The sequence below is a fragment of the Candida oxycetoniae genome (assembly GCF_023343755.2).
Source record: "Candida oxycetoniae strain CBS 10844 chromosome Unknown scaffold23, whole genome shotgun sequence".
Classification (NCBI taxonomy): domain Eukaryota; kingdom Fungi; phylum Ascomycota; class Pichiomycetes; order Serinales; family Debaryomycetaceae; genus Lodderomyces; species Lodderomyces oxycetoniae.
In genome coordinates, this window is record NW_026055491.1 from 911 (window position 1) to 25,973 (window position 25,063).

The 25,063-nt window shown below is 38.2% G+C and overlaps 7 protein-coding genes across 7 annotated transcripts; 5 read left to right on the forward strand and 2 right to left on the reverse strand. All coding sequences in view use genetic code 12, as the record gives it.

Moving 5' to 3' along the window:
* Window positions 1–4,732: 4,732 nt before the first annotated feature.
* KGF56_004852 (uncharacterized protein) lies at window positions 4,733–6,682 on the forward strand (the record flags this gene model as incomplete). Its single annotated transcript, XM_049326333.1, has 1 exon — window positions 4,733–6,682. The coding sequence occupies one exon, from the start codon at window positions 4,733–4,735 to the stop codon at window positions 6,680–6,682; it is 1,950 nt and encodes a 649-aa protein (XP_049178031.1).
* Window positions 6,683–7,101: 419 nt separating this feature from the next.
* Window positions 7,102–9,924, forward strand: KGF56_004853 (uncharacterized protein; the record flags this gene model as incomplete). Its single annotated transcript, XM_049326335.1, has 1 exon — window positions 7,102–9,924. One exon carries the CDS (start codon window positions 7,102–7,104, stop codon window positions 9,922–9,924), a length of 2,823 nt encoding a protein of 940 aa, XP_049178032.1.
* Window positions 9,925–10,081: 157 nt separating this feature from the next.
* Window positions 10,082–12,091, reverse strand: KGF56_004854 (uncharacterized protein; the record flags this gene model as incomplete). Its single annotated transcript, XM_049326336.1, has 1 exon — window positions 10,082–12,091. One exon carries the CDS (start codon window positions 12,089–12,091, stop codon window positions 10,082–10,084), a length of 2,010 nt encoding a protein of 669 aa, XP_049178033.1.
* A 1,570-nt stretch (window positions 12,092–13,661) lies between these two features.
* TPM2 (tropomyosin) lies at window positions 13,662–14,386 on the forward strand (the record flags this gene model as incomplete). The annotated part of the gene is made up of 2 exons (XM_049326337.1): window positions 13,662–13,679; window positions 13,919–14,386. The coding sequence occupies 2 exons, from the start codon at window positions 13,662–13,664 to the stop codon at window positions 14,384–14,386; spliced, it is 486 nt and encodes a 161-aa protein (XP_049178034.1).
* Window positions 14,387–15,676: 1,290 nt separating this feature from the next.
* On the forward strand, window positions 15,677–17,239 carry KGF56_004856 (uncharacterized protein; the record flags this gene model as incomplete). The annotated part of the gene is made up of 1 exon (XM_049326338.1): window positions 15,677–17,239. One exon carries the CDS (start codon window positions 15,677–15,679, stop codon window positions 17,237–17,239), a length of 1,563 nt encoding a protein of 520 aa, XP_049178035.1.
* Window positions 17,240–19,369: 2,130 nt separating this feature from the next.
* On the forward strand, window positions 19,370–21,739 carry TSR1 (Tsr1p; the record flags this gene model as incomplete). Its single annotated transcript, XM_049326339.1, has 1 exon — window positions 19,370–21,739. One exon carries the CDS (start codon window positions 19,370–19,372, stop codon window positions 21,737–21,739), a length of 2,370 nt encoding a protein of 789 aa, XP_049178036.1.
* Window positions 21,740–21,932: 193 nt separating this feature from the next.
* PGA13 (Pga13p) lies at window positions 21,933–23,228 on the reverse strand (the record flags this gene model as incomplete). The annotated part of the gene is made up of 1 exon (XM_049326340.1): window positions 21,933–23,228. The coding sequence occupies one exon, from the start codon at window positions 23,226–23,228 to the stop codon at window positions 21,933–21,935; it is 1,296 nt and encodes a 431-aa protein (XP_049178037.1).
* Between the last annotated feature and the right edge of the window lie 1,835 nt (window positions 23,229–25,063).

Genomic DNA, 25,063 nt, shown 5'->3' on the forward strand with positions numbered 1-25,063 from the left:
TAATCTCTTTTCATCCTACTAACCAATCTCTATGTATGCTACTAACCAATCTCTTTTTATTTAGGCCAAAAAAAGTCATCCGGGAAACTTGTCAAGAAATTTTATTTCCTTTCTATATTTTTTTTTTTTTTTTTTTTTTTTCGTTTGTTCGTTCGTTCTAGGGGTAAACTAAAAAAAATAAAATGTAAACTTTTTAAGTTGTCAATAATAATGGCTTATTAACTATTAATAACATTTATTCAATTTGGAATTTAGAATCTAGGCAAGTAATTAAAGTAAAGCGATGATGTATTTTTGTTCATTTTGCTCAGATACGAAAAACTGTGGGTGATTGTCGTGAACGTTTCAGGTTCATTAATGACAAATAATATATATTGCGACACACATACACACACACTATGAAAATGGGACGACTAAATAATATCAATTTTTTTTTTTTTTGTTTTTTTTTTTTTTTTTTTTTTTTTTTTTTTTTCAATAGCAATTTGCCCAAAAAGGGAAACATGACGTTTTTTCTTTTTTTTTTATTTATTTATTACCCCCTCTCCCCCTCAGTCGACGCTACCACACGAATTTACGTGGGTTTTGTGTAATGATGATTCAACGAGTACGTTTTTGTCGTATGTACCCAACAGAGACTGCATATAAGATACAGGAGAGTCTAGGGATGGGGCGAGAAGATCGTGAGGGGAAAAAAAAGATGGGCACCAGAGGGCGGCGTTAGATTTATAAGACTAAACTTACTAAAATACATTTTTAATTAGTGGGCAGATTGTGTCATACATACTGGTCTCCAGATTTCAGATTTAGTTATCACTATGGAGCAGAGCAAGATAGTGGAGCAGCACGTATTATATCATCACTATTGAGCAGCACTTTTTATAGACCCCATCATCACTATCGAGCAGCACTTTTTATAGACCCCATCATCACTATCGAGCAGCACTTTTTATAGACACTCTCGACACTTATAGACACTCTCGACATTAGTTATTATTATAACTTGAAACTGTTTCTGCCACTTTATAGTATCGTTTGTTTGATCTAGATTTAGCCACTATTGTATCTTGTAAGGTTACATTTAGAAACTCTCTTGTCACTATAAGGTTAGCTTGGCGTTGAACACTATAGAGCAGAGCAATTGGAGCAGCACTTACTATAAAGCAGAGCGAGTGGAACAGCACTTACTATAAAGCATAGCGAGTGGAGAAGCACTTACTATAGACCAGAGCGAGTGGACCAGCACTTACTAGTGACACTAGTGACACTAATTATTATTATAACTTGAAATTGTTCCTGCCACTCAATTATTATTATAACTTGAAACTGTTCCTGCCACTCAATTAGTATCCTTTGTTTGATCTAGATTTAGCCACTGTTGTATCTTGTAAGGTTACATTTAGAAACTATAAGGTTAGCTTGGCGTTGACTTTAACAATGTATATAGGATATTGAGGATATTGATTGTTTTCTTGTAATAGAGGACTTTATTGTTTTCTTGTAATAGAGGACATTATTGTTTTCTTGTAATAGAGGACTTTATTGTTTTCTTGTAATGGAGGACTTTATTGTTTTCTTGTAATGGAGGACTTTATTGTTCTCTTGTAAATGAGGATATTCAAAGGATAATCTTTGTTTTCTTTTAAAAAAGGATATTCAAAGGATAATCTTTGTTTCCCTTTTTGACCGATACTGGATGCTGTTTTATGAAAAAATCCTGAATCATGTGAAATCAATAGTCTCTATTTATTGTAGCATGTTATGTGTGAATAGAAACGCTGAAACTGATTACTTTTAGAGACATGTCCGTGTGAACATTTCTGGAGAAAAGAGTGTTGTTTTTACTGCTTATGGACCACGATTCTTGACTTCGTTTTCATATTGTTTATTCTTTTCTATCCCTCTTTGATTTGAGTCTCTGGTTCACACCATTCTAGTTCACACCAGTCTCTAGCTTCTACACTTTGGATCAGCTGGTTTCTACACTTTGGATCAGCTGGTTTCTACACTTCCGCTCAACTAGTCTCAGAAGCATAGACACCTCCCCTATTCAACTAGTTTCGCTCTGCTCAACTAGCTACAAAGTATTGCTCCACTATTGAGCAGAGCGAGATAGTGTCAGTGGCAGCTAGTGTGCTCCACTATCTCGCTCTGCTCGATAGTGTTGCTCGATAGTGTCCATTGAAAATCGAAAAACGAGTAATTTTTCTTTTGCTTTTCCCTCTTTTTTAAATTTGTCTACTGCAAATATTTTTTTTAGTAAAAAGTTCCCAAAATAGTAATAGTGCCGTTTTGGGAACTAAACTGCTTAAAAATTTCAGATTGTTTATCATTGACAATTTTATCGGTTTTTTACTCCTTTTTGGTATTCTTTTTCCCGACACAACTACACTATCAACACTATCGAGCGAAGCTAGATAGTGGAGCACACTGACTACTCTCAAACCTCGACACTATCGAGCAGAGCGAGATGGTGGAGCAACACTTTGTAGCGATACTAGTAGTGACACTAGTAGCGACACTATCGAGCAACACTTTGTAGCGATACTAGTGATGTCGATCTCAGATGAAAAAGGATTTTGCTCTAATGCTGGTAATGTTGATCTCAGACGATAGTGTTTACAATGTTTTTGCACTCGGATGGGAGAGCCTTGTGCCCCACTATCGAGCAGTGCGAGATAGCGTCGTAAGTCAGTGTTGCCCACTATCGAGCAGTGCGAGATAGCGTCGTAAGTCAGTGTTGCCCACTATCGAGCAGTGCGAGATAGCGTCGTAAGTCAGTGTTGCCCACTATCGAGCAGAGCGAGATAGTATCATTAGTCAGTGTTGCCTCACTATCGAGCAGAGCGAGATAGTGTCGATTGTTGGTGGAAGCTAGAGTGCTCCATTATCTCGCTCTGCTCGATAGTGTCGATTGTTGGTGGAAGCTAGAGTGCTCCATTATCTCGCTCTGCTCGATAGTGTCGATTGTTGGTGGAAGCTAGTGTAAATAGATGAAAGAGTCTAGACATCTCCGCTCAACTAGTCTCAGAAGCATAGATACAAACATAGGTTGTCCAAATACAATTATTCTAAAGTATTGCGGAAAGAGTGCATTTTCATCTCTTTGTGATTTGCAACTATTGCAAAACCTCGAGTTTCGTGACAAACACTATCGAGCAAAAAGAGATAGTAGAACAACATTGACAAACACTATCGAGCAAAAAGAGATAGTGGAACGACATTGACAAACACTATCGAGCAAAAAGAGATAGTGGAGCAGCATCGACTAATGACGCTATTCAATGTGCACTCTTTGCTATGGAGGAACGAGATAGCAGAAAGTACCGCTTTGCTCCATTAAATGATAAAGTTTGTCTTTGGCTCTTTATGCACGACAATGGAGGAGGATTTAGGAGCCCGATAGAGGAAAAGGATCTAGGAGTGTCGGTGGAAGTTAGTGCACCACTATCTAGCAACGCTATCGAGCGACACTATCGAGCGACACTATCGAGCGGCACTATCGAGCGGCACTATCGAGCGAAGCGAGATAGTGGAGAAACACTGTAGAAAAAAAGGAGAAATGGGGGTGTTACATTAAACACTATCGCGCTCTGCTCAATAGTGTCTAGTGGTAGTTTGTTACAACACTATCTCGCTCTGCTCGATAGTGTCTAGTAGTTTGCTACAATACTATCTCGCTCTGCTCGATAGTGTTCATAGTGGAGCAATATTCAGTAGCTTGTCACGACACTATCTCGCTCTGCTCGATAGTGTCGTGTTCGATAGTGTTTGCTCGATAGTGTTTGCTCGATAGTGTCTACCTTTTACGTAATTTTCATTTTTCTTTCCCATTCGACACTACCCATTCTCGCACAAGAACCTTCTAGTAGATTCTATTATAGCTTTAGTTTATACATAACATAGAAAAATAGATAAGATAATACTACTCAGTAGCTTGTTACAACACTATGGAGCAGAGCGAGATAGTCTCTGCTCGATAGTGTCTGCTCTGCTCAATAGTGTCTAGTAGCTTCCTACAACACTATCTCGCTCTGCTCGATAGTGTTCGATAGTGTCTAGTAGCTTCCTACAACACTATCTCGCTCTGCTCGATAGTGTTCGATAGTGTTCGATAGTGTCTAGTAAACTCCGGGTAAACTCATTACCTCCGTCAAAGTAATTCCCGCCCGAAAAAACATTTATTATTACTATTAATATTTTTTTCCTTTGTAAAAGCAGGTCGATAAATTTGAGCTCTAGCGCCCAGCCGCATAACGCCAAAAACAACTTTACTAACCTGACCTTTATAAACCTGGCCTTAACTAACTGCTATTTTTTATTTGGGTTTTTTGAATCATCTTTTTTCCCTTCTGCTTATAGTGGGGCATTTCACAAGGAGAGCTATTGGCTTTATATAAAGGAGAGCTACTGGTTATAAAGGAGAGCTACTGGTTATAAAGGAGAGCTACTGGTTTTATATAAAGGAAAGTTTTTCAAATTAAACGCTGATCACGCTTGGGTTTATTTGGTTTAGTACGCTTATTGGTCCTATTAGGTTTATTACGCTTATTTGGTCTGAGGTTATTATTGGCCATTTCATAATTGGTGCTAGGTCAGGTCACTAGTCATTGCTGCTTAGTGTCTACTCAAGTGTCAAGGTCGGGTCACTCATTGCTGCTTAGTGTCTACTCAAGTGTCAAGGTCGGGTCACTCATTTTTCCTTAGTGTCTATCAATAGTGACAAGTCAGTATGGTTAGAGATACTTATTATTACGATATACTATCGGTATCACCTACTGTCACAGTAGAAGAGATATCCCGTGCTTACAAAAGACAAGCACTACGCTGTCATCCAGACAAAACAAACCATGATCCGCTTTTAACTGAAAAATTCAAAGAAATGACTCGAGCTTATGAAGTTTTGAAAGACTCGAAACAGCGACATATCTACGATAAGTATGGTATAGAAGGGTTGGAGCGTATAGCCGTTGACGACTCAACGCCACCGCCCTCACCACTGCACCAACACCAACACCAACACCAACACCAATCATATGAGTTTGAATTTGGTGCTCATCCTTTTTACACACACAGTGGGTTCCCAGCATATCGTCATCCTTTTGGTGACAACAACAACAGCAGCAGCAGCAGAGCCAGCAGAAATATGGCTGGTGGAAACGATTTCTTCTCCCAGGTATTTCAAGACATAAATACAATGTTTTCCAATTCAAACACTTTTTTCACTTCCCAATCGTCAACTAGTGGTGGATCCTATCAAACACGCTCTACATCATCATCTACTACTTCCAATTCTTCTTCACAGCCTTTATTTGGTGCAACCACAATGAAAAAAATTGTAAAACCATATGGGGAACCTATTTATAACCAACAATACAAAGGAGAAGATATCCATCATCAATGTGATGTAAGTTTAAGTGACTTGGTCTATGGTAAAACCATCAAATTGTCTTTATCTAAGAATGTAAAATGTACCAATTGCCAAGGTTACGGTGGACTTAACCCCGAAGTATGTAAAACTTGTTTGGGCTCAGGAAAAGTAATGACTATACAATATAATAATTTCACTCAGCACCGACAAACAGGTTCGTGTCGAACTTGTCAAGGAGTAGGCATATATATCAAACCTGAGCTCAAATGCATGTACTGCCAAGCATCAGGATATAACGAAGAAACGAAAATTATCAAGATTATTGTTCCACCAGGTACTAAAACAGGTGACAAAATCATCCTCAAGGGTGAAACCGACGAAGGGAGAAATATTATCCCAGGAGACTTGATTGTAGAAATTCGTCAAAAACCACACCAATACTTGACTAGGAAAAATGATGATTTATATATGGATTACAATTTAGACTTGAAAACCGCTTTATTAGGTGGCGAAATTATGATTGCTGATTATTTGCGTGTGGGACAGTTTCTCAAAATCTATATCAATTCACATGGACATGGTAGTTTGAATGGAGAGAAAATACAGCAGGGCGAAGTTTTGGGAACTATAAACTCTGGTGAACCAAAAGTCGTTAAGGGGTTGGGTATGCCCATTAATAATGAGATATTGAACAATGGTGGAATCATTATACAAAGCAAATCAACAAATGAAGCTTCCTCTTTACTGTTTTCAAATTTCAAACGAGGTAATCTATATATCAATTTCCATGTTCAATTGCCTTCAATTAACGAATTTTCAAAACAAGAATTGATAAATCTACAAAATGTGTTACCCAACAAGTCTTCTTCATATATTCCAAAAACAACAGAACGAGTTATTGAATCTCACTTGTCAAATATTCCAGGAACGAGTAAGGCTAATCCTATTCATATTGATTTCACACCAAGCAGATCTTCAAGCCCTGGAAAGAGACACCATTACAACGACGACAACTACGACAACTACAACAACAATAGTAATGATGATGTTTTAATGAGTACAGGCGACAATGAACCTGTAAGAAAACATCCTGAGTATGCTGATGCAACTGATGAATTAACTACCAGATTAAGGAGTGCTAACACCGCTACTACTTCAACCGCTGCTGCTACTACTTCAACTGCTGCTGCTGCTGCTACAACTACACCTTCTTCCAACCCTTCTGCCGCTGTTCCTCCCTCTCACCCAGAGCCAAAAAGAAGAAGATTTGATAGTGGATCTACACGCCACGAAATCCCTAGTGCTATATAAGTACAGGGACTTGATTCCTAGTGCTATAAGTACAGGGACCTGATCCCTAGTGCTATAAGTACAGTGTCGGTGGCAGCTAGCGCTATAAGTACAGGGACTTGATCCCTAGTGCTATAAGTACAGCGTTGGTGGCAGCTAGTGTGCTCCACTATCTCGCTTCGCTCGATAGTGTCGCTCGATAGTGTCGCTCGATAGTGTCGATAGTGTCGATAGTTATATAGAATATCCTGTAACGAACTCACGATAAGAATAACCATAGAACCATGGGCATCCCGTCCCGTTGGTGCAAAATTCTCTCAGTTGAAGTGCGCTTGTTGAAAAAAAAGAAACTAGTGATATAAATTGGAACCCAAAGATTGAAGTAGAGTTGTTAAACATATTGGGATAGGAGTAGTTATAGCCACTTCATACGGGAGCCAATGCCATCGCCACCGTCGATTCTTGATGCTTCACTAATTAAAGATCTTTCCAACCATATTTATGAGAAGCGGAAAGCCACTGCTTTTCAAATTGAGTCGATTACTAAAACCGCTCTAGCTCGAAATGATTCACAAACAATTTATCGAATAATCCAAGAGTTGACTCAGCTTACGACTATATCAGGTGGTGGATCGGGTGGATCATCGTCTAGTTCCAACTCCAATTCCGGGAAAATGGGCGCTATAACCGCCTTGGGAAGTGTTTCTGTTGCCTTGGGGTCCTTTGCCATTGCTTATTTTCTTGAAGATATAATCAAGCCTATATTTGCTACTTTCAAAGATACTGATGCGCGAGTTCGATATTACGCTTGTGAGTCCTTGTACAATGTGGCCAAGATTGCAAGAGGCGAGATTTTGCTTTATTTCAATGAAATCTTTGACGTTTTATGTATCTTGGTGAGTGATGTTGAGTCTAGTGTCAAAAACGCTGCTGATATTTTGGATCGATTGATTAAGGACATAGTTAGTGCTAAAGCTACTAATTATGTTAGTATATTGAATGGACAAGAGGAGGAAGAAAAGAGCAATGGAGGTGGAGGTCTGGGTCTAGGTGGAAGAGGAAATGGAAAAGGGAAATGGAAAGAGGAGGAGTTGATGATGTTTAGAAATAGATCAGTGGTTGATGCACAAGGAAACACTATACAAATCAACCATCGACAGGATCCGAGTAAAGCTTTCCAATTACCCAAATTCATACCTACGTTATTGGAAAGAATGTATACTGTTGACCCGTTTACTAAGAAATTTTTATTGCTGTGGCTTGAATTGTTCAACGATATACCTAATCTTGAAGTTATTTCATTTTTGCCTAATTTCTTAAACCCATTGATTAAGTTTATCTTGAACGGTGCTCCACAAGATATCAAATTGGAGACTGAGAATTTATTGGATGTGTTTTTGAAGGAAATGAGGAGAATTGCTACGGTGAAGTTGGAGTTGAAGAAGAAGAGAAAGGAAGAAGAGGAGAAGAAAAAGAAGAAGGAGGAGGAGGAGGAGAAGAAGAAGAGGGAGAGGGAGAAGGAAAAGGAAAAGGAGAAAGAAAAAGAGGTGGGGGAAAAGGTGGTGGAGGGGAAAAGGGAGAAGAAAGAAAAGGAAGGAAAGAAAGGAGATGAAATAAAGACAGATTTAAATAACAGGGAAGTTGAGGAGGAGGAGGAGGAGGAGGAGGAGGAGGAGGAAGTGGATGAAGAGGCAAGCATAAAATCTGATGATACCACAATTGTTAGAAAAAAAGAAGTTGTTCAGGTTCAAACTATTCCAGAAGATAACGACGACAATCTTGATGATCTCGAACTTGAAGAGGAAGTCGTATTTGGACAAGACATTTACATTGATTACCTGAAGATTATCAACATTCTTCTTTCCTTTCTTCAATCATTTGGACAACAAAATACTAAAAGTAAAAAAGATTTTGCCCTTGACTCTTATGAAACTTATTGCGACATTCAACACATTTGTATTAGATGGCTACAGGAATTAATTGATATTGCACCTCAAGATATGGTTAATAGCATACCTGAATGTGTGGCCATAATCTTGAAGAATATTTCAATCACTGATGAGCAACAAAATTACGAACTACGCGATCAACTAATCAAGTTCAGTTTCAGTGTTCAAACCTTTTTAAATAAGTTTCATAATGATATTGAATCATTTGATTCTTATGGATTAAGCAAAGAGAGCTTGTCCCTCTTCAATTTAGTACAATTACCACAGACTTTGACAGCTATTATCAACGAGTATTTGATGCCCTCGCCAGGAAGCAATAACGAGTTATCAAGGATAACCTCTTTAGAATGGCTTATATTTATTTATGAACGTGTACCTCAAGATTTCCTTGAATTTTTCCAATCAAAAGAAAACCAATTTGAGTTAACAGACTTTTTAAAATATGATACTAGCAACGAAGTGATTCTAAAAGTGTTACTATTATTGGCCAAGATTTCCGAATCGAATCAAGAATTCTTTAAAGATTTTGTAGTAAAATTGATTAAATTGTTCAAAATTGAAGGATTTGAAAAATCAATAAAGGTTGAGTTTATAATTCGGAAATTGTGTCTCAGCTTGAATTCGGAGATTATTTTTACTACCCTATCTGAAGTACTTCAGCAGCAGCAACAACCACTAACCTTGGCTAGTTTAGAATTCTCCAATATGATGATCATCACATTAAATAACATCCTACTCACCTCATCCGAACTATTGCCATTTCGAAAGAAATTGAAAAACTTGGACATTCGAAATAATGAATCCGATTTGATCTTATTCACAAATTTATTCCAAAGTTGGTGTTTTGATCCATCGAGCGTTATTCTGCTTTGTTTGCTAACTTCAAATTATCAGCTATCTTATATGATTATTAAGAATTTGGCGGAATTTGAAATCACATCTCAGTTGCTTATACAATTGGATGTATTGATTCAGTTATTGGAACTGCCTATATTTGTTAAATTACGTTTACAACTATTAGAACCTAAGGAATACCCTGATTTGTACAAGAGTCTTTATGGATTATTGATGATTTTACCACAATCTACCACCTTTATGAATTTAAAAAACCGGATTAGTACAGTTTGTGATTTTTCAAAGGAAGATAAGTCGGGTGTTTTGGAAGCTAGCTCGAGTGAAGGGAAAATAAAAGGCAACAAGGAGGAGGATTCTACTTATGAAACAAAGGCAAAGGAGAGAAACTTGGAGTTGTTGAGAAAATTCATGAGTATTCAAACACGATTTGAAGAATTAATGAATTCAAATTCGAGGTGATGGATACATAATCAAGTAGGACTAGATATACTTGATGCTTAGCTTAAATAAATGCGTTGTTTTTTTTTTTAGATTTTTAGTTAATTTTGCTTCTCTTTTTTGGATAGTTTTAATCCAGTTAACCAAAAATACCCAAAGAAGAACCAAACGATCTCCTTTACTTAGTTGTGGAATCATTAGTTTGATTTATCATCAAGGATTCTAATTCTTTCACAACCGAATTGTTTGAAATATAACTGTTAGTCGAACCTTGCAAGCGTGCTGACATGGCTGTGGTGGTGGCTGTGGAGGTGAAAGTAGATGTGCATGAAGTGATTTCGGTTACTAATGAATTTGGTCGTTTTTGTGGAATAAGATAGTATAGATTAGGTGAAATTGCGTTTCTTGGAGATGCCATTAGTGATGCTTTTGCCTTTGCATTTTCCTCTATTGATTTTTGAAAATTTGCTGGTGTGGCACTTAAACTAAGATGAAGGAGAAGATGCTGATAAGGATTATAATATTCTTTTGAAATGTCTTTATAAATACCGGGGTTTTGAAGAACTAGATCGTCTTTACTAAGTGGGGCAAGTGAAGTTTGTAGTGGATTCCCCTCATAGTTTGACTTTTTTTCAAGTTTCCTTTTTTCCTCATGGTCATTTCTTGATGAAAATGTAGAGCTAGTATATGAAGAAGACAGTGAAGATATTGTTGAATGAGAATGGTAAGATTCCGAGTGAGAACTACTTGCTTCTTGGCCATTCCCCAATTCATACCCGTTTTGTTTCAACCGATATTCTATCTTAGCAGCAACGGTTCTCCTCAAAAGTATTTCCAATAATAGCTTTACATTCATTTGATTGATATCTCGTTTTTTCAAAAGCAGACAGTCGCGAGGATATAGGGCTTGGAATTTAGGAGGTGTCTTCAAGTTTGCCTTTTGCGATTCGTGAAATGCCTTTTTTCTATAGTTTTCATAAAAGATATCCATTATTTGGATTGAATGAGATTTTGCATATCGGGGATAGCGGTGAATATCGAGTGGTTGCAGAGTACCGGGTGTTTCCCCTATTTTGAATTGTAGTTTTGGGTGCGGATTAAGTAGTTGTGTATAATACCAGTACTTTGAGGTTTTTGGCAAAACTGAATTGATTAGAGTTCCGTAATTCGTTAGTGCTAGAAAAGCGTCTAGCTTTTGTCGTGATGTGAAATTGGCGGATTGTGGGGATGAACAAACAGCACTATATTTTAGTGACTTCTTTCTTAAGATAGGGAAAACAAATTTTGGCCACCAGGACTTTGATTGTTTTGCACCGGGTTGCTGCTGGTCCTGGTCCGCCGCCTCATGCAGTAGTAGCTGCTGCTGCTGCTGCTGCTGCTGCTGTTGTTGTTGTTGTTGTTGTTGTTGTTGTTGTTGTTGTTGTTGTTTCACCAGATGCGGTCTCTTAATGGTCCTGTTCCTCAGTCTTATACGACCTCTGTTTCTCAAAGTGGCCAGTCGCGATACCATAGATCCTGTTCTTTGTAAAGAAGAGGAGTCAATTAATGTGACTATAGGGCATTGTTGTTGATCAGTAGGCTCCCTTGTTGGCAACACAGTACCCTTTTTTGTTTCTATAGTTTGCGCTATTGACTCATACCGCCGTGGATTGTGCCATTGCTGATTTCGGTTGGTTCCATTTCCACCAAGCTTATCTCGTTTCTGAGCCGCGTCTGCAGCAATCGTAGCAGAAGTATCTGCAAAAGTGGCTGGTGCATTGGGATCGGTGTATATCACTTGGAAAGGATTTACCACGTTTGATTGAGGGTTGGAGATAGTTTCTGATCCAATTTGAGTAGCCATGCCTTGACTCAAGTTGGATTTGTCACCGGCATTATCTTGACTCAAGTTGGATTTCTCACTGGCATCCCCCCGACTCAACCTGGATTTCACGCTGGCATCCCCCCGACTCAACCTGGATTTCACGCTGGCATCCCCCCGACTCAACCTGGATTTCACGCTGGCATCCCCCCGACTCAACCTGGATTTCACGCTGGCATCCCCCCGACTAAAGTTGGATTTCTCACCGACATTACCTTGACTCAAGTTGGATTTCACACCGACATTACTCTGACCTTGTGTAAATGGGTCAATTGTAGAAGATGAAACAATCGATGCATGAGATGACCTCGGTATTATCTCTGCCATTCTATAACCAAAAAATACCAAAAGCAAAACACACACACATACACAAATCTTTTCCTTATGACATTGGAAAACTCCGGGCCTATTTCGCAGGGTCTCTAAACGTGATCTGATAGTATTTAGATTGGTAAGAAAGCGGTATAAGTATCTCAAATAGTAATTAATAATAATTCAATGTTTTCATCTCTTTGACGAATAAATTTCGGTTGTATGCAGACACGACTTCCGGTCAAGGGTACGTTTTTTTGCAAAACCGGTTCACAAGACACTATCAGACACTATAGAGGAGAGCGAGATAGTGGAGAGGCAAGAACTGGTGAGGACACTATCGAGCAGAGCGAGAAAGCAGTTCAAACTGTAGTGGTGCAAAGACTTGATGGGTAATTCCTAGTAGGTGACGAAGAAACGGTTATCTGGTTCAATTATTGTATCACGTGAACTACTCTTTGTAAATTTCCGGAACGCTATTGCGACCTTTGCGACACTAGCGACACTAGCGACACTATCGAGCAGAGCGAGATAGTGTTGTGAGAAGCTACTAAGTGTAGGTGGCAGCTAGTCAGTGCTACTCCACTATCGAGCAGAGCGAGATAGTGTCGATAGTGTCGATAGTGGCAGCTAGTCAGTGCTGATTCACTATCGAGCAGAGCGAGATAGTGTTGTGAGAAGCTACTAAGTGTAAGTGGCAGCTAGTCAGTGCTACTCCACTATCTCGCTTCGCTCGATAGTGTCGATAGTGTCGATAGTGTCGATAGTGGATAATCCGAGTGTCTCCAAGTCTATATTACCTGGATGTACCATGATAAAATACGAATGTAACATTTTGTTGGTAACATTCTATTAGTAACATTTATTATCCTTGAAATAATAAAAAAGCAAAATGTAATACTTGTTATCCCCTTTATATTGATTAAATAAACCAGTAGGTAAATGTCCTTATATTTCAGTTAATGAAGGGCAAAGAATCATCTACAAAAGACATTGAGAACTAGCTAAAAAACAAGTAGAGTATTTTACTATCGAGTACAGCGACATTGTAGAGCAAGTCAGTGTCGCTAGTGAATGTCGCTAGTGAATGCCGCTAGTCAGTGTCGCTAGTCAGTGCTGCTAGTCAGTGCTGCTCCATAGTATCGTAACTCACCAAATCATTCAAAAAGTGTATTCCTCGAAATCTGTTCAAGTATAGATCTCTCTAAATTTGTATATTCCTCCAAATCTGTAAAGAGTAAACTCTCCTAGATTTGTATATTCCTCCTAGATTTACATATTACTCCTAGATTTACATATTCCTCCTAGATTTACATATTACTCCTAGATTTGTATATTCCTCCTAGATTTGTCCAAGTCTGTTCACGTGTAATGCACTCCTTTTAGACGATACGACATATTCTAAAAATGTCTCGACTCGCTTTGGCACTACAACAAGAAAAATTATCTACTACTTCACATTGGAGAGAGAGACAAGGAAAAAAAAAAAACACATACAAGAAATCACTGTTTTTGATCTTGATTGAGTTTTTTATATCGATCAATTGGATACTCACCAGGCATTTAGGAAGTTATAGTAAGAAATATGGATAAACTCAAGGAAGTATGTATCAATTATTGTAATTGACCACTCTTCTCCCACCCCTCTTCTGCAAAGAATAGGAAGAATGTGTAGGAACAAGACTAATAAAGACGGAAGGTAGACTCAAATAAAGGTGGAAGGGGTCAAGGGGCAGGGGGTCAAGGACGTTTCCAGGAGGCAGGCCACGACACAGGTCTTGGAGGCTAACCTTCTCTGATTAAATACTAACCTCTTTTTCCCATTTTCTCTTTTTATTTTAGAAAATCAACAATTTGAAATTAGATTCTGAAAAGTGGCAAGAAAAGTCAGACGAGTTGGCAGAGAGAATCAAAGAATTGGAACAGGAAAGTTTGGAAAAAGACAACCAAATTCAAGCATTAACTAGAAAAAACCAAGTCTTGGAAGATGAAGTTGAAAAATTAGAAGCTAATCTTAATGATATTAAACAAGCTGCTGACGAGTCTCATTCTCTTAAAACCTCAAATGAAAACTATACCAAAAAGAATCAAGTTTTGGAAGAAGAATTGGAAGAAGCTGATAAGAACTTGAAAGAAACTACTGAAAAATTGAGAGAAACTGATATCAAAGCTGAACAATTGGAAAGAAAAGTTGCTAGCTTGGAAAGCGAAAAGGAAGAACTTGAAAAGAAATATGAGGACTTGACTGAACAATATAATAGCGCCAAGGCTGAATTGGATGAAATCAGTCAACAATTGGAAGCTATTTAGAGAAAAAAAAAGTGTCCACTTGCACCGTTTGGATTCCAATTCCTTTTTGTATATGGGTCTTCTTTGAAGGGTTGAGAAATAAAAATTAATGCATATTCTAATAGCTATTAAATCATTGGACTTTTGTAAGTTCCAGATAGTGGGGTCATTACCCATTAACTATTATCTCTTTACCGGTATATACAACCTAATTAATAACTCACCGCGGCTATGAGGATAATTATATTGAATTTACCTTGCGCTGTTGAAAAGGAGTGTTTCACAAGTATACTAGAGGAAAAGGAGACGATGAGACAAAAAAAGCAAAAGACAAGCAGAAAAGTAGAAAAGAGTTTAGTTGACAAGAAGAGTTCAGTAAGGAAAGTTCAGGAAACAAGGTTCGTATGTGTGTGTGTGTGGGGGGGGGAGAAGCCGGAGAGCATAAACCTTATACAACTGTGCTCCACTATTGATCAGAGCGAGATAACACAATTAAATATTAATAATACATAATTAGTATTGTTTACACACTGACTAGCTGCCCAACTATTGAGCAGAGCGAGATAGTGGAGCACACTGACTAGTGACAATATCTCGTCTTGCTCCATAGTGTCACTATAGTTGATTTATCATAGTGTCACTATAGTTGATTTATCATAGTTTCATATTGCAATGACAACCCTACGCACAACAATGCAACAGTCAACCAAATTTGGTAAAACATGCCGAATCTCTTAAAAAGTAAATACTGAAATTGTAAAACAAGGCAAAATAAACAGACCCTGTTAAGCCAAGGAGGATTTGATATTGCCTCGGTTGAGGCAATATCTAAATTGAATAATAAGCTTGAAATTAAACAGAGAAGCAAGGAACAATAAAAAAGTTAAAAACGCAATCTACGAGTAAAAATGTTAAAAGTATAACCTTTATAGAAGTCGTAGTGGTGCTGGCGGCACTGGTGCTGGCGGTGGTAATCCACAATGCTTAATTAATTTAATTCAAGTAAAAGAAAATAAAATAAAAAAAATAAAAGTCAAATTTCTCATCAGGTTATATAGTGAAATTTATACTTGTACTTATCTTGAAACTGATACTTAAGCCACAACAATTTCACGTCTATAGAACTTAGAGCATTACTAGAATAGCATTACTAGAGTAGCATTAACCATAAACTATTAGGCATCAACCATAAACTGTTAAGCATCAACCATAAACTGTTAGGCGCATCAACGAGCTAGGTCTTTACAGAGTGGAGATACCTCTCTTTTTCTGGTTTTTCCTATCCCTTTTATTTCCGATTAATTTTTTGTCATGTCAATAACCACACTGCTTAGGTCACGTTTTAGTGTAAACTTTGAGTCAAGTCAAGTCGGTGAAGAGTGTCCTGTCCAAGGCTGTCGACAAAGGCAATACGCTTCAGATTCAGGGCAAGAGGACAGAGGACAGAGAAGACAGAAAAAACAGAAAAACCCTTTGGATCAGCAAACCCTTTTGGATCAGCAAACCCCTTTGGATCAGCAATACCCTTTGGATCAGCAAACCCTTTTGGATCAGCAAAACCCTTTGGATCAGCAAACCCCTTTGGATCAGCAAACCCCTTTGGATCAGCAAAACCTTTTGGATCAGCAAAACCCTTTGGATCAGCAATACCCTTTGGATCAGCAATACGCTTCATATTCAGGTCAAGAGGACAGAATACAGAGAAGACAGAAAAAACAGCAAACCCCTCTGGAACAACTAAGACGACAAGAAGGCGAGGAGTTGTCAGAGCAGTCAGAGTTGGAGCTGGATTCCGGGTTGACTCGCCAACTAGTCGAGCAACAAGATTTTGAGTATCAAGAACAACAACTACCCACTTATGAAGTGTCGCAACTTATACATCAACGGCTGGAATCAACTCCTAATTTAAGTACAAGCTTTTCATCACTGGCTTTCTATACACCTATTCCATCACTACCCATTCCTAGAACCACGTCTATGCTACAGCTGAATTCTTCCGACTCATCCATCATATCAACCAATCTTTACCAAGCACCACCACATTCACTTTATAGTTCTTCCGAATCAAGCTGCAGTATATCAAATATGGCAATCAAAGCAAGAAGCAATAAACTACAACAAAATTCAATAAAAAAACTCGGCTTGAAATTTTTGAATGCCCGTCAACATTTTCTTCTAGCATCATGTCGCAACGTTTCCCTAATTCCTCCACTATTTGGACTATATCAATCTTGGAAACGTATATATTTCGATAATGAAAATTTGAGTCCACATGTTCCTCAAATCACTACTGCTAGGGGGTTGGAACATTTTTCAACTGGCGTTTGGTGCGTCGTTGCTGCATATTTATCATACTCCATTTTAGACTCGTTGATAATTCGATGGATAGTAACTTATTCTGCATCAGCTGCGATTGTTCGAGTACTATCTATGTCAGCTATGATTATCACTTTTGAGTTGTATTTTGTCAGCACGTTTAGTGCTGAGGGATACAAGTACGCATTGCATATTTGGATTTTGATTAGCTGCTTGTTGACATTGATTTTTATAGTGCAGAATTTCGTTACCCTGAATCTACAATTAGCTAGCTATGGTGGCACTAATAAAGGTGACAACCTACATCAAGTTGCAAACGGAGGGGGAATGAGAACTGTATACGTTTCACAAGAACCAAATGGAACAGGCTCAAATGAAGAACTAAAAAGGCATGCTAGAAAGGTAAAAAAGCCTAGAAGATTTTTCGACCTCTACAATATTGTGGTATTTGCAGTTGTTCCTGTTGGATTGGCTAGTTTCATCACCATGATTGGATTACTTCGGTCGCTATTAATTTTGAGAATTGATGTAGACCAAGCCATTCATGCACAGGTCTAATCTTGATAAGATAAATTTTCCTTTTGTATCTTAAAGGAGTTTGAACTGTTTTTTTTTAGCTTTCAGTTCTCTTGTTATACTTTATTATATTGAGATCATTAATAGTCACCTTGAAAATGAGTTTGACTCTGGAACCCGCCGCAAAATGTACATTTGCACCGGCGGCTGGTATATGGTATATGGTAGCGCGCACAACAAAATCTCATCACTATAAATACATCCACAACGAGTGCCATCTTTTTTTTCATAAATGGGTTTTTTTACCCTTTTCTTTTCTCTTTTCTTCAATCAAAAAGTAAAAGGGAGGAATTTGCCACGACGAGATAATGTAAATGCTTCCAAGTTATGCTCGTTGCCATTTTTTTACAAAAATGTTTTTAATTAAAAGACCCTCCCGAGATTAAGCCAGTGTCCCTTTTATAGGAAGTTTGAAATTTGTAATTTAGAGAATTTTGAATGTCGATATATTGAAGGGAACATATTTTGTAAGTATACTGTGTAACGTAAATTGTAGTAGACACTGCCGACATTATCGACACTATCAACACTATCGAGCAGAGCGAGATAGTGGAGCACACTAGTAGAGACTAGTCGACACTATCGACATTATCGACATTATCGACACTAGTCGACACTATTGACACTATTGACACTATTGACACTATCGACATTATCGACATTATCGACACCTTGATTCTTGTTAAGTTGTAGGCTGCGTTGCTGTTAAACCCGTGTCTGTATAGACAGTGCTGCTCCACTATCTCGCTTCGCTCGATAGTGTCTATGAAACGATTCTGTAATTTTCCAGAGATGATCTCCGCTTGACACTACAATCCTGTTTAGGTCTTTACTCTTTGTTTTTTAAATTAACTATACATTACAAAATAAAACCTATAATTCCCTGGATCTTTCATATCTATCTTCAAAAGTCACCTAAATATACTGGGATTCCTCTATGCAAAACACCTTTGCTCTCCTTTTCTCTCTCACAAGTGAGTTTGTTGAACTATTCTTAATTCTCGCATGTAAAAATCTTTCCCTATATCTTTTCTCTCATTTTGATGGTGATGGTGATGGTTTTATCTGTATTTGTGGAATCCAATATCATTGGCCTTTTCTCTAAAACATTGACGACATAAATCTAAGCCGTATTTTCTGATCAAACCAGAGTGTGATGAACAATGACGACATTGTCTTGAACCTTTACCATAGTTTCTTGGGTGTGAGAACCAAACGTTTTCGTGAGCCATTTTTACAATACTATAAAGAAAATGGGTTAGTATTTCTGTACAAATTATTGAATGTGCCCACTATCGAGCAGAGCTAGTCAGTGTGTTTGAATGTGAGAGTCTATGCAAATGGGTGTAGAAAAGGAGAAAGCAAACACATTTTTCAACCTCTATAGTCCTATGGCCTAAACAGCCTCAACAGCCTCAACAGCCTCAATAGCCTCAACAGCCACCACAAATCATTTGGCAATAACTTCAATTCCAATGGTGTCCATACCCTCTTTTTAATTTTGCTTCAAAAAGAGGGTACTTCTTCCCCTTTTCTCAAACTAGCCAGGGCAAACATGTCCTCCCTCTTTTCACACTTTGCCAAACGTGTGTAGCACTTTCCCTCTTATATCTATCTCCTTAAGAAACTGCCTCACTCACATGGTACATTCAAAACTCCTCTCCCCTCTTAGTGTTACATACTATCTTAACGTTTATCGATGGTATATTACTATAACTTAACCAATGTTGAAAAATCACTAACATTTTTTTCTAATGTTATTTGGCGCGCTTCCAATCGAGTAAGCTACACTGAAGTTTTGTGTAACAATTGTTCTCTCTCTCTCTCTCTCTCTTTCTTTTTTTTTTTTTCTCAAAAAATTGAAAAAAATTGGAAGAAAAAAACAAATAGTGAAAGGTGTGTCAGGTGATATAAAGTGTCTATAGCCCTTGTTTGCATCACGTGTATATCACATGCTATATTGCTACCATGTCATCGCGCGCGTGAAACCTTTCCACTTTGATTTCATCTCATCTCATCTCTTTGGAGGTTATATGAACCCCTTGTATCGCAACATTGAGAACTATATCTCATTGCAAGAAGAGCGCTCAAGGTGAAAGGAGAATATATGCCATGGCAAGGGGATTGAACTCTCACAGAAAGACTCTTAAGAAAGACCACAAACCATTTAAATCGAAGCATGCTACAAAAGGTCAATTAAAGAATCAATTTAAAGGAAAGGTTGAAAAAAAGTCAGGTACAAGCTTAGGAAACAATGTCCCCAAACCATTAAGTAAAACTGCGAGAAAAAATCTTGCTAGACAGTTGAAGGAGAATAAGATCTTGGAGTCGAAACTAACCAAGAAGTTGTTTGAAGGAAATTCAGGGGCTCAAAAGATCATTACAATAATATGTTTAACAAATGATTTGTCACCAATCCAAATAGCTAACCAGTTATTCAACCAAGATGAAGACACTTGCACAGAATTTCAGTACCCAGGAGTAGTAAACCTCAATGTCAAGAAGATGAGGTCAAACTTGAAAGTGATATTACCCAATCAGAACAACATTTTGCATATACTTGATGCAGCAAAGAATTCCGACTTTGTTGTATTTGGAATTTCAGCAACAAAGGAAATTGAACCGGAACATGGTGAAACCATCTTGCGAACGCTATTGGCACAAGGTATAGGCTCTGTTATTGGAGTCTTGCCAAATCTTGTAACTGCATACCCTAAAAGAAATTTACAACTTGACGTTAAACAATCTTTACAGTCATTCTTCAATCATTTCTTCCCTGCTGAGGATAAATTGTATTCATTGGAACTGGCTTCCGATAACGCAAACTGTTTGAGATACATATGTCAGAAATTTCCCAGTCTGGTTTCTTGGAGGGACTCGAGAGGGTGGGTTGTTGCTGACAAGGCTGAATGCAGAGATCAATATGAAGGTATAATAGTGGAAGGCACTTGTCGAGGTACTGGGTTTAATGTAAATAGACTAGTCCATATTCCTGGATATGGAGATTTTCAAGTTGAAAAAATTGAAAAATTAAACAAATTGAACGGAAAGCATCGAAATGAAATGCAAATTGATGAGGATATTGAGGAATCGTATGAGCCTGATGAAAGTCAAGATACTTTGGATGAGTTGAACCCAGAACCAATTGAAGAAGTAGTGGATGAGGAGATGTGGGATGAATCAAACCCACAAGCGTCGTCATTAGGGGTGCGATCAGAGGGAAAAATTTATTTTAATGATGATGATGATGACAAAGTGAATAGTAATGGTACTGGTGGTAAGAGAATACCAAAGGGAACATCTGAGTATCAAAGTCGATGGCTTGTTGAAGATGTTTTGGACGAAGATGCATCTGATTTGGAGGTCGAGGTAAATGACGAAAACGAGGACGAGAACGCAAAGGGAGGAGTTTTCGATGAAGCCATTGATCAAAATGACCAATTGACTGACGATGCCATAACAGAATATGCAGACTCTGAAATGCATATTGACTTATCGCCAGAAGAAGAAGAACGACAATTGGAAGAAACTCGTCAAGCTGCAAAGGATGATTTGGAATTTCCAGATGAAATTGAGTTACAACCGGGGGAATCTGCAGTGGAGAAGTTGCTGTCATATAGAGGAGTCAAGTCCTTGGCTAATTGCGACTGGAAAGTAGACGAACAAGATGCTGAAAGACCAAGCATATGGAATAGATTATTACGTGTATCCAACTACAAAGCCACTAAAAACAGAGTCAACAAAGAATTCTCTAAAACCATTCAAATCTACCCTGGTGATCACATAAGATTATATATAAAAGCTCCCAAATTTGTACTCGAGAATGTCAATGTTAGTGTTAAGCCATTTTGCATTTATGAATTACTTCAACATGAGCATAAATTAGCTGTTTTGAACTTTTCGTTTGAGAGCTGGGAAGAGTACGAAAAGCCTATTTCAAACAAGGACACTATGGTAGTTCAATACGGTTTCCGTAGACAAGTCATTAACCCCGTTTTCAGCCAAGCATCCAACAACAAGAACAATGTACACAAGCAAGAAAATTTTCATCATCTAGGAAATACCACAATAGCAACAGCAATTGCTCCGATATTTTTCACAAATGCACCCGTAATATTTTTCAAACCAAGTGGAAGCGGGAATAATAACTTGAACTTGGAATTGATTGGTAAAGGAACATACTTGGGATGTGATCATACACGTATAGTGGCCCAGCGTATTGTGCTCACTGGTCACGCGGTAAAAATCCATAAGAAAGTGGTTACTGTACGCTATATGTTTTTCAATCCTCGTGATGTCAACTATTTCAAAGCAGTTGGCTTATTCACAAGATCAGGAAGACTGGGATTCATTAAGGAAAGTTTGGGTACGCATGGGTACTTTAAGGCAACTTTTGACGGCAGATTAACTTCACAAGATGTGATTGCAATGAGCTTATACAAACGTACTTGGCCTGAGATTTCTAATTTATACGAAGAGTAAAGAATCCAATTTCGGTTAACTAAGATGTGATATACCATTAAAACTTTGAGTCAAACACACAATATGATCTCTATATGAATGTACCGAAAATAAATAATCAATATATACATATATATCTGTATATATATACTAGAATGAATTTTCCAATCAAAGGCTTGAACCCAACCGAAAGAGTTTATATAAAACTTGATGATTAATAAATAATGGAAGCAAATGCGAGACAAAGTAGCATAAAATGTAAACCGAAAGAAATGGAATTTGCACCACCAGCATAGACTTCAGGTGTTGCCGGGTTAGTCACTGCTGCAGCCGATCCTGGCACTTGTTCAAGAGAAGTAGATTGTGGGGCAACTGTTTTCAAAGTGACTGGTGATGGGGTTTCTTTAGTTCCAACATGAGCAATAGCAGCGGCACTTTCACCTACCGAAATCACATTAGGGAAAACGGTGACACCGATATCGTCCTCATCTGTAGTAGTAGTAGCAGGTGGTGGTGGTGGTGATACAGAAGTGACTGTAACTTCAACTTCTGATGATGACAAGGTTGTTTGTAAGACTGTATTACTAAGAGTTACTGTCTCACCACCCGTTGCGGAATAGGTGGTTGGATGACATTCTTTGTAGTCACAAGTTGTCAAGGTTAACACAGTTGGCAATGGACAATATGTAGTGTAACCAGTTTGAGTGATTGTTGATGTGTGGACTGATTGGCTCTTTGTTGTGTAGACTTTTGTTTCAGCGATTGGTGTAGGAACAACAACTGATGTGATTGTTGTTGCATGAGTGATCACATCACCACCTGTAACTGTTTCAACAATAACTTCACCAGTAACTGTTATGGTTTGTGCTGAGCTTACCAGGATTTGTGTTGGGGTGCACTGATGATTCACACACTTGGTCAATGTAAGCACGGTACTTTCTGGACAATAAGTGGTGTAATCAGTCTTGGTAAGATACACTGTGGTTCCTCCTATAATTGCTTGCTTTGTATAAGTAGTGGTAGAAAGGGTCTTTTCTGGTGGAGGAGTAGAACATACTATTTCACCAGTAACGGTAACTGTTGTTGGTTCAGTAACGGTAATGGGAGAAGGATGACAAAGGCCATTGTTGCATTTTGTAACAGTGAAAACAGTTGACTCGGGACAATAGGTGGTATAGTCAGTAACAGTATAATAATGGGTAGTAGTAGCACCATCAGCAATCTTGTCTGGAGTTTTTGTAGTTTCTCCTACACCATTAGTGATGGTTGTAGGACACACAACCTCTCCAGTTATAGTAAGTGTAGTTTCTTCCGTAACCACGATAGTAGTGGGTGAACAAACGTGATTCTTACAACTGGTGATTGTAACAGTAGTTTCCTCGGGACAATAAGTTGTGAAATCAGTTACTGTTACTTGAGTTGTAACTACGGTACTGTTGGCGTAATAGTTCAACCCCCACGTTGGTGAAGTGAGAAGGAAAAACGTTAGAAAAGTTAAAAAGATATTCATAGCGAGCGAATTAGTAGTGAGTTTGTTGATGAGAAAAGCAAAAGCAAAAGCAAAAGCAAAAGCCTATTAGAGAATTGCCCCAGTTTAAATAGTACTGTTTTGAGGCAAATGGCACTATAATGGAATCACGTAATAGAAATTTGATAGAATGAGCTTAGAATTTGAGATTGCAAATACATGTTGCGAATAAATAGTGACTGCAAAATGTTGCGAGTAAATAGTGACTGCAAAATGTTGCAAAGTTTAAATTATGAGATTGCAAAATGTTGCAAGTTTAAGTTTGAGATTACAAAATGTTGCGAGTCTAAATCTTGAGATTGCGAATTTGAAATCTGAAATGGATATGAAACAGTTGTAGATCATTACCTTTGAATCCTTTCAAAGGAGACTCTAGGATAAATGCAAAAATATATACTAAAGCTTTCTTGTTTGATTTCTTATTTGATTGATCTTTGTTTGATATCAGTTTTGTGTTTTTTTTTGCAACCTGCAACATATTATTTTTTTTTTTTTTGGTGCCCTTAAGCGCCGCCTCTTGAATATTTTTTTCGTCTCATAAATCGTACGGTGTTGTTGCGGGGAGCGGAGGGAGGAGGAACTCTTTTGGAAGAAAAGTATATCGTACCGCAGCGATGTACATTGACAGATTTATAGAAGAGATGAGAAATCTATTTTTAAACTTGAACAATTTGCTCTCAATTAGGGGCCAATTGAAGGAAAATAGAGGCTAAATTAGGGGCCACTTGAGTGTAAATTAGGGCCACTTGAGTGTAAATTAGGGCCACTTGAGTGTAAATTAGGGCCACTTGAGTGTAAATTAGGGCCACTTGAGTGTAAATTAGGGGCCACTTAAGTGACTTAGTGTTGTAGTGTCACTAGTCAGTGCTCCACTATCTCGCTCTGCTCGATAGTGTCGATAGTGTTGCTAGTGTTGTTGCTGTCAACCATTTGTTTCTTACATGTAGAGACCCCATCACATTTCCATTTTTCGTTACCCTTTTTTCTATTTTTTTCCCATCCTTTTCTTTGCAACCAAATCATTATGAAAATACCATTCCAGTTGAAATGAATAGTACTTTACCGACACTATCAACACTATCGAGCAGAGCGAGATAGTGGAGCAACACTGACTACGCCGACTCTATAGACACTATCGACACTATCGACACTATCGAGCAGAGCGAGATAGTGGAGCAACACTGACTACGCCGACTCTATTGACACTACCGACACTATCGAGCGACACTATCGAGCGACACTCAGTAGCTTGTTACAACACTATTGAGCAACACTTTGTAGCTTGTTACAACACTATCTCGCTTCGCTCGATAGTGTTAGTGTAGTTGTCATCGCTTATAAAAAATGGTATTACTTATCTATTGCGTGCGGTATAAGAGCTTAAAACTACCGCCAATGCCTCCTTCCCTCTTTCTCTTGGATTCTTGATTTATTTTTCCGCGCCTTCCCCCCTTCCCCCTTCCCCCTTTCAAGCATCCTTCTCGGTTATCAACTACATTTATGAAAAACTACTCAAACACGGGTTTGTATAAAATTGCTTTCGCGTCGAATAATTTTCTCTAAACATTGATTATCAACTGAAAGAAATACACTAGAGCAACACTACACTATCTAGCGAAGCGAGATAGTGTTGTAACAAGCTTCTGAGTGTTGCTCCACTATCGAGCAATACTATTGAGCAGCACTATCTCGCTTCGCTCGATAGTATTGTAACAAGCTTCTGAGTTTTGCTCCGCTATCGATTAACACTGACCAGCTTGTCATAACACTATCTCGCTTCGCTCGATAGTATTGCTCGATAGTATTTCTCGATAGTA